The sequence below is a fragment of the Vulpes lagopus genome, chromosome 8 (assembly GCF_018345385.1).
Source record: "Vulpes lagopus strain Blue_001 chromosome 8, ASM1834538v1, whole genome shotgun sequence".
Lineage (NCBI taxonomy): Eukaryota > Metazoa > Chordata > Mammalia > Carnivora > Canidae > Vulpes > Vulpes lagopus.
This window is the reverse complement of record NC_054831.1, coordinates 55,158,226-55,167,561: the sequence shown is the minus strand read 5'-3', so window position 1 is coordinate 55,167,561 and position 9,336 is coordinate 55,158,226. Positions and strand designations below refer to the sequence as shown.

At 47.5% G+C, this 9,336-nt stretch overlaps 1 protein-coding gene across 2 annotated transcripts; it reads left to right on the top strand.

Annotated features, from left to right (window-relative positions):
• Positions 1-2,670: 2,670 nt before the first annotated feature.
• On the top strand, positions 2,671-8,979 carry BAMBI (BMP and activin membrane bound inhibitor). 2 transcript variants are annotated; one of them, XM_041768288.1, is made up of 3 exons: positions 2,671-3,103; positions 6,212-6,499; positions 6,964-8,979. In XM_041768288.1, exons 1-3 carry the CDS (start codon positions 3,028-3,030, stop codon positions 7,380-7,382), a joined length of 783 nt encoding a protein of 260 aa, XP_041624222.1. In that variant the 5' UTR covers positions 2,671-3,027; the 3' UTR covers positions 7,383-8,979. The 2 variants fall into 2 exon arrangements, with proteins under 2 accessions (XP_041624222.1, XP_041624223.1); XM_041768289.1 differs by lacking the exon at positions 2,671-3,103 and adding an exon at positions 5,965-6,117.
• The last annotated feature ends 357 nt before the right edge of the window (positions 8,980-9,336 follow it).

Here is a 9,336-nt window from a genome sequence, read left to right as displayed (position 1 = left end):
TTTCCCTTAAAACTAATTTCTGGCAATTTAAAAAGTCTGCCCATTAAACTAATAATAAAAACAAAAGAGTTGAAACATTGAGGAATGGATCATAAATTCTTATTCTGAATTGTGTTTGGAACAAAAAAGTATACATCCTGGAATGATCAAACATCCAAAGGAATTCAGTAAAACACAAGTATCATAGTTTGGATCCTTTGAGTTGAAGGGAAAAGAACCTTAAGTAAAAAAGGGGAAATTATCAAGGTGCCTGAGTTAACTTAATAAGGAACCTAAGGACCTGAACTGACTGGGTATCCATCTGGACTTACACCTTTGTCATTTTTCTCTTCTTCTGCAGACAGGTAAACTCTGTACGTCACCATGAATTGACCTCTACAGATTGAGAGGCATCTCTGGCCAAAGATCCAGAAGAGACAACTTCACTGGTCCATCTGGGGTCCTGTGACCACCCATGGCCAGAAGCACAGAGGCCCCCAGTTGGCCTGCCAATGCCCACTCCAGAGAAAGCAGATGTTCCTCTGAAGAGGGCTGGGAAAGGACTCAGAATGTGTTTAGTGCAGTGCAACTTTCATCAACACATCCCCCAAGACTGCCTTCCATTAAACAAGTATTTATCTGCATTACAGGTAAATATAGTTATTTTCTGATGCATCTCTTCCCACTCCTTACTTCACATTTTATGCTCCAACAACAAAGAATTGCTTGCAGCTCCATCTCCCCATTCCCTACTTACCACCCATATTCCCCAACGCAATCAATAAACGTCACACTTGTGTTCCTGTAGCCCTCTATGCTCGTAATGGTCTCCTTGCAGTTCTTCTTGTTTTTTTTAGGAGTCATGCCGGATGTCACTGCTTCCAGCAGACCTTCCAGTCCTCTTTTACTTCCTGGGCTGCTTATCTCTTCTTTCTTTATGCATCATAACATTGTGCACGGAAATCTCTATCATCTTCCCACTCCATTGTTTGTGATTTACTGTTTAGGTTCTGACATCTTTATAACCCCAGACGGAGTCTGGCCTATAGTGGGCGCTTCGAGATAGTTGAATGAAAAGTTTTCTTTTAGCTAATAATTGACTCTCTAGAGTTAAAAAAAAAAAGTGTGTCATTACGTGAGAAGTATTGTCTGCATGAACCCCTGAGAACTGTTAACTTGTCAAAGAATTAGATGTCAGGAAGTTCTAATCAAAGTCTTCCTTAGGACCAAGGGTCAGCTCACCACTTGAGAAATGCCTGCTGTTTACCTGGTGCCCTAACCAGTTTAACTTCCCCTTAAAATGTCTGCGGGGCTTGCTCTCCCATCCTTTCCGAGGCAGTTTGGATTTAGTGAAGTAATGGGCAGAGCATCAATTTATGAAATCATTTTATTTTTTTCTGCACAAAACAGTTTTTTAGAGGCAATCTCATTAACTGTATCTTGTGTCCTCTATGGACTTGCAACTTTAATTTACAAGGTTCACCTTGATTTTTGGTCCTCCAGTCATGTATATTTTTTTCTTAGCCTCAAAGTTCGTTGCTGTACTGCGGTCCTAAAGGGTTTGACTTTACATCTCCCACCCTAGCATTAAATGCTTTTCTTTCTCTGCAACCCCCACCCCACCCCTTGACATTTTATCAGGTAGGGAAGTGTTGGCTGAGCCTAAAAGGAAATTTACAAATGGTTGACTTTGGTTCCTTTCAGGTTAGGGGAGGAAGGGATACAAGAGCATTCCCTCAGATAAAGAGTTTTAAGTTGAATTTCACCAAAAAAAAAAAAAAAAAAAAAAAAAGAGCCACCACCACCACCACCACCACCAAAACAGCAGCAGCAAAGCCTCCAGGACCGCCTTTGGGTACGCTGGGGGCCGGCAGCCCTGCAAGTCCTAGTAAATGAAGGAGTATCTCCGAGAGGAGATCGCCGTGGGGCTGATATCGATCAGGGTCAGCCGGTGTGTTTGCCTGCGATTGTTCGGGGGGCGGTTAATTGAGTGTCAGTCTGGGCCAGTGTCGTCTCGCTGGCGCCGGTGCTTTTGGATTTGCTAATTTTCGTTAAGTGTCTCTAGCCGGCTCCTCGTCCCCGGTCCACCCCGGGGAACTCAGCGGCTCGCGCGGACCCACAGTCTGTCTGTCTGGGCTTTATCGATCCCGGGGCGGGCGGCTCCGGCGGATGCGCCGAGGGGGTGGGGAGGGGCTGAGAGCCGACCCCATCGCCGGCCGCCCCTCCCGGGCTGCAGCCCGAGCCCGCTCCGCCGCCGCCAGGGAGCCGAGCCCCCGGGGGCCGCCCCGGCCGAGGGCTCCCGCAGGCGACCGCGCCGTCCTCGCGCGCCTCGGGGGCCACAGCACGAAGAAGCCGCGGGCCGGGGGATGCCGGCCCAAGTCCGGGCGGTGAGGGCCGACCCGCGCCTCCCGCAGGTCACGCACGCGCGGGCCTCCGCGAGGGGGAGCGCGGGAGACGGCGGCCTCGTGGGCCGCAGCCCCAGACGCCGGCGCCGCTCGCCGCCGCTCGCCGCCGCGGGGCAGGTCCCTCCCGGGCCCTCTCTGGCCCCGCCCCCTGGCTGCAGAGGTGATTGACAGGAGCCCGGCGGCCACTCAGACGGCGCCGGCGCCGCCGGGGGCGGGGCCGGGGGCGGGGCCGGGGGCGGGGCCGGGGCGGGGCGCGGTCGGGCCGGCTCCCCGCGCGGGGCGCTATTTACGGCGCGGACCGGGGCAGGCGGAGGCGGGCGCAGGCTGGAGCTCGCGGCCGGCGCTGTCTGCGCGCGCTCGGGGAGCCTCTGCCTTCGCGCCGTGGCCGGCTGACGGGGAGCGAGACGGGGAGCCCGCCCGGGACCGCGGCGCCGGGCGGAGCCAAGGGGCGCGGTGGCCGCGCAGTCGGGCCGCCGAAGTCCTGCGGGCTCGTGGGCGCCCCCCCGGCCGCGGCCCGGCCCCTCGCCCCTCGCCCCTCGCCTCTCGCCCTCTCGCCGACGGCGCCCGCCGCCCCGGGGAGCACCCATGCCCCGCGCGCTCCGGGAGCCGTAGGGTGCAGCTGCGCCGCGGCCGTGGGGCGTCAATGGATCGCCATTCCAGCTACATCTTCGTCTGGCTGCAGCTCGAACTCTGCGCCATGGCCGTGCTGCTCACCAGAGGTGGGTGCCCGCCGGCCGGCCGGGGCGCGCTGTCCGGGAGGGCGCGGGGTCCCGGGGTCCCCTGGAAGGCGGCTGCCCCGGCTTTGTTGGCGGCGGGCGAGGCCTCCCCCGCGCCCGAGCCCGCAGGTCGCGACACGTTGCCGGGTCCGCGGCCGCCCCCTGGGGTGGCCCCGGGGCGGGCGCGTGGAGGTGGAGCCCGCCCTCGGGGCCGGCGGGTGCCCGGGTTTCCGTGAGTCCGTCCGTGGCGAGCTTCTGAGCGTCTGCAGCCGCGGCGCGCGGGACCCCGCTCGGGGGCGCGGAGCCGGAGCCGGGGTGCCCCGGCCGCGAGTGTGAGGCTCGGCGCGGGACGCTGCGGCTGCGGCTGCGGCTGCGGCTGCGGCCGTGCGGCTCCCCGGGCGCCGTCGGCCCGTTGCCCCCTCGCCCCCATACTTTGCACACTGCTGCCCGCCCCAAGGAAAGAGAAACGGGAAAGAAAAAGGTCAGTTTCTCCCCGCACCCCCCGCAGGCTTTCCCTGCTTTAGGTCGAAATAACCCAAACTTCTGGATTTCAAGGACTCCCCCGCCTCCCCCGCCACGAACTCTACCTACTGTTCTGTGAACAGATAAAAAAAAATTTTTTTTTTAATGGGAAGCATTATTTAGCTTTTGCCCTCCCCCCGCCCCCCACTTTTTCTCTAATTGCCATCTAGCAGGCATGAGGTTAAAGGATAAGCTGGCCCAGGGAGGATGATGTGCTACAGTATTTATTTATTTTGGAAGGAAGGGTGTAATTAACCCTAAATAACAGCCCTGCTAGCCTGCAGACGGGAGCCTCCTGGCCCTGTCGAAGGCCGCGGAGCAGGGAGGGACTCGGACTGACATGAAGTCACAGATACCGAAACTATGTGCCTGATAATGATATAATTAGGGGATCAGAGATTTCTGACTGCTGCGGACTTCAAAAGCTTTAGAAGAAGCCAGCAGTCTCTCCTGTAGCCATCTTGACTAAAGCAGGCATTTTTGTTTAATCACTACATACAGTAACAAGAAAAGGGGGGGAACAGAAGAGCATTGTTCACTGTTTCCAAATACCAGTCCCCTTTCTGGGCCCTTTTGCATGCCACAGGAAGAAACTTTATGAAACAACAGAAATCTAGTTTTAATACAGTAATACAAAAGTCCATTCAACTTGTTCAAATGTGGCTCCAATTAAAAAAAAAAAGTTGTTAGAACTTTTCGTAGTTACCTGTCAAAATTTTATTGGACTGTTTTAGGTCATTGAAAATATAGTGTTTTACATAGGCTCTCATAAACATTTTACTTTTTTTTTTTTTTTTTCCTTTTTTCCTTCAGTGCTCTTTTTCTGCACTGGGTCTGAAGGTGAATAGGATCAAAACGGACATTGAATCTGTTTTATTTCTACTTTAAATCTGTCTATGGAATTCGTCAAGATTAGGGGATATGTAGCCATCACCACATGAGACCTGGTGAGCTTTGTAAAAAAAAAAAACAAAACTCAAGTTAGCTTGGCAGGAGAGAGAACCTTTCAAAAGCAAGAGTTCCAACGTGAAGGGCTTCCTAGAGAGAGGGGACTTGGGCCCAGACTCCTGGCAGAGAGCGTGCAGGTTTAAGATAAGAGCAGGACCTCCAGATTTGGACAGTTAAACTCAGATTGCCAAAGATCTGTGATTAGCTGGCAGCTTTGGGTTCTTTTGCTGTTTTAGAACGAAAGCACTAGCAATGTCTGATGAAAACTGAGCACACCATACAGTGGCCTGGAATTTGGACAGATAATTAAATGAGACACCTTACTCAGGCGTTCACATTCATGGAGAGGAGGAAGAAAGAGAGGGTAGGAAGAGGTCTATAAAACCACAGTTCCTGGTGTTTGATTTCAGAGCAGGGATTTCAATAATAACGACACAAAACTTCAGATTGGAAAGCTGGGAAGAGGTGTGCGCGTTAGTTCAGTTTACAGTAGCTTTACTTGTGACATATGACAGTGACCAGAGTCCGCTGGGTCAGATCCGGTATTAGTGATATAGCTCTGAGACCCAGATCATTTGAACTAGAAATTGACGCTAAAAGCCTTAGAGCATGCATTGCAGCAAAATGTTACCAGCGACTTGCAACTCACCAAATAAGTTTTATAAAGGAAACTTTTAATCACTTCCTGGAGAAAAATTTGAGGTTTCCTTAAGGATTTTTCATTCAACCAGCAGAGGATTTTCAGTTTCAATGTTTCCCCTTTTAGATCCCACGTTGAATTACATGTAAAACCAGGGAGTTAAGGGGAGGAGAAGTTAGCTTTGCCGTTTTTTTTTTTTTTTTTTTTTTTTTTTACACCAGCCTCCCCTCCTTACCCCCCCCTCCCCCCAGTTTTATGACTTTCCATTTGGGCTGAAAGAAATTGACTTTGGCAAGCAAACCACTAATTGTAAACTGCCTAGTTCCTGTTTTACAATATACTGACTAAAAGCTCCTCTGCATGAAAAGATCTTTATAGGCAAAGTTTGCCTTTTCTAGAGAGGTTGCAAATAGCTGCCCAGTTTCATAGTTTTAAAACCTCCTGACCGGAGCAATTTCTAGATTGTTGTGTTTCTAGTTAATAACTTTATAAGGTGTTAGCTAAAGCTCTTAAATCTTGGCACAGCCCTTTAAGGTAGTAAACAATTCAGTAGTTCCGATCAAATATTTATACTGACAAAATCAAAAAGCCTAGCATTTTTTATGTTGTATGGTCACATCGGATTAAAATGAATAAACAGTGTAATTTACCTTACGGTAGGAGAAGTTATCATGATGATTATTTCAGATATATATATATATTTTTTTTTTTTCTTCCAGAAGTCGTATTTTGAATTACTTGCTAACTCATCAGTAATCACAATTGAACTTTGATTCTCTGCAGTGGGGATTAATACATTTCTAAAATTACATTTAACTGGATTGAAATGTAAGCACCGGTTTGCATAGAGGGCTCTTCCGAGGCTACCCAGGCTGCCATTGCAGGAACTCAGCTGAATATTCTAAAAGTTCGTGCCTTTGATCTTAAGATCTAGCAATTGCTCAAGTAGATGCTTTATCTGGTCTCTGAAGGGGCGTGACGAAATTTCTCATTGTTTTCAGGTGAAATCAGATGCTACTGTGATGCTGCCCACTGCGTGGCAACTGGTTATATGTGTAAATCTGAGCTGAGCGCCTGCTTCTCTAGACTTCTTGATCCTCAGAACACAAATTCCCCGCTCACCCATGGCTGCCTGGACTCTCTCGCAAACACGGCAGACATCTGCCAAGCCAAACAGGCACGAAACCACTCTGGCACCACCATGCCCACATTGGAATGCTGTCATGAAGATATGTGCAATTACAGAGGGCTGCACGATGTGCTCGCTCCTCCCAAGGGGGAGGCCTCAGGTAGGTAGAAGCCCTCTCTGACCAGAACTCTGGCCTCATCTATAGGTTCATGGCAGCCGGGACTTTGAATGTCTGCTATTGATTTTGTTGTTAATGTAATTAGAGACACCAGAGGGAGAGGCATGGCTGGATGCAAAGATGCATCTCAATTGAGTAGCTTTTATGTCTGCCTGAGCATTAGATGTCTGTCTACATAATGGGTTTTGCCTAGTTTTTCAACATTTTGAAGACCTAGAAGACCGTTACTGTTCGGTAAGGACAGTCCCTAAAGGACTGTTTTCGTAAGCTCATCTTTGCATCGCTTTGCAACGTTTATTTTGTAAATATTTGTTGATTTCGCCATAAGCTTTTTTTTTTTTTTTTTTTTTTCTTAACCTGGGGTGCCTTGTTGCAAACGGATAGATGATGGTAAATATCTGCAGGCAGGGCTAACGTGGTTCGATTCCTCATTTGTGTTCCTCCAGGACAAGGAAACCGCTATCAGCACGATGGCAGTAGAAACCTCATCACCAAAGTCCAGGAGCTGACTTCCTCCAAAGAGTTGTGGTTCCGGGCGGCTGTGATTGCTGTTCCCATTGCCGGCGGCCTAATTCTGGTGTTGCTTATTATGTTAGCCTTGAGGATGCTTCGAAGTGAAAACAAGAGACTGCAGGATCAACGGCAACAGATGCTGTCCCGTTTGCACTACAGCTTCCATGGACACCATTCCAAAAAGGGGCAGGTGGCAAAGTTAGACTTGGAATGCATGGTGCCAGTGAGCGGGCATGAGAACTGCTGTCTGACCTGTGACAAAATGAGACAAGCAGACCTCAGCAACGAGAAGATCCTCTCGCTCGTTCATTGGGGCATGTACAGTGGGCACGGGAAGCTGGAATTCGTATGACAGAGTCTTACCTGAACCGAAGTTCTTGGACGCTTGAAGGCTTTGAGTTCTGCTGGACAGGAGCACTTTATCTGAAGAAAAAACAGACTCACGGAATCCCCTTTGAGAGACAAAATGACCTCTGCAAACAGAATCTTGGATATTTCTTCTGAAGGATTATTTGCACAGACTTAAATACAGTCAAATGTATTATTTGCTTTAAAATTATAAAAAGCAAAGAGAAGACTATGTACACACTGTTACCAGGGTTATTTGCATCTGAGCGAGCTGGAATCGAGTACCTAAATAACCTAAAATGTGCTCTGTGTAAGCTCCAACATCTTGATTTATTGTAAAGATTTAAAAATATATATATATATATTTTGTCTGGAATTTAGCAGTGTCTTGTCATAAATTAAAAACTAAGTGGGAAGCATAAGAAACTCCGTGTTAATGATACAAATGAAGACCTGTTGTTGCTCAGTAAGGTCTCGACTATGATTTGGCTTGATTTCTTTGTTTTTTTTTTTTGTTTTGTTTTGTTTTTGTTTGTTTTAAAGCAAGACTGAGATCTTGTTTATTCTTACATGCATATTCATCGTTTCCTTACAGTATGGAGAATTTCTAAATGTGTACTGCCCACCATTCAGTGTCTTCCCCACATTTTTTTGTTAGAATAATCCTGATGTTTAGCTTTCACCTAAGAGAAATCTTAAACTTCCTTATACCAGGTCAGATATGATGGATCAGTGTCTGGAGCTGCCTTATTAACAAAGATAATATTCATCAACTTAATCCAGTTGCTCTGGAATGCTTTTTAGAATGTGTCTACCTCCAACCAAAAAAAGAAAAACCGAACCAAACCTGCTCAACGAAACTTTTTCTTGTAGTTAATGTTAGTCACTGTCTACTTTTACTGTTGGTTCATCAGTTGACTTTGTCTCAGACCAAATGCAATTTTTTGGATTTCAAATTAGCCAAACTTGATTGTGTCATGCTCCTAGTTTTCAAGCCTTCCTTCAATGCAGTGTTCTACTCACATTTTTTTTTTCTTAATGTTTAGAAAGGGTGTCAATAGTGAACATATTTGTATCAATTGGGATTTAAAGAACAGGCAATGCCACTAGGGCTCCCTGCCCTCCACAGTGGTGACTTCAGCCACTGATAGACTAAGTAATAGTGTGTCCACTCCTGCAGGACTTTATGCCTGGCAACACTGCTCAGCCTGAATTTAAACCCATGCCACATTTGTGTATTTTTTTCCTCCAAATAGATCTTTGTTAGCCTCAACGTGAGAAGAATTTGCCATGTAGGATTCTTTTTTTTTTTGATTCTTTATTTGTATATTTGAAACTTTCGCTTAAAAATTAACCTCTAGTTCTGCATATTTGAGTATGGGGTTTTCTGAGTGTTAAAGGATTGTGTGTGCATATTTGGGGGATTATTTTATGATCAGCATAATTTGAGTCCCTTAAGACAGAGGCAGTAGCCAAGTTCATGGAAGAATTGGGAGTTGAAATGCCTAATCTAAAAACGAGTACCTAGATCATTTAATAATTAACAGACCACAGCCCCATACAAAGTAGGCTACGGAATAAATACACATTTTAATAAATGACAGCATTTGTATTGTGCTTTTTGAGAATGACACTTCTTGCATGCATGACTTACAGTTTATAAAAGATGTTAAGTTTTAGGTATGTCACTTTTTGAGGGAGCCAGAGAATTGTGGGACATAACCATCCAAAACCTATCAGGAGGAGAGAATTCACCAAAATCCCCCCCTTCAAGGAGTTTCCACCCTCACCCATTTTTAGCTTCAGATCGAATTACAGTAGTTTCATAGTATGAAGATTAATAAAAGACTTCTTGCTCCTTATCCATTTGCTTTCATGTACAGCATCATGGGAACGCAGTGATGCCTCAAGCAGCCACTATTTGCATCAGCTCCGATTGGTTACTTTTCCCCTGCTGG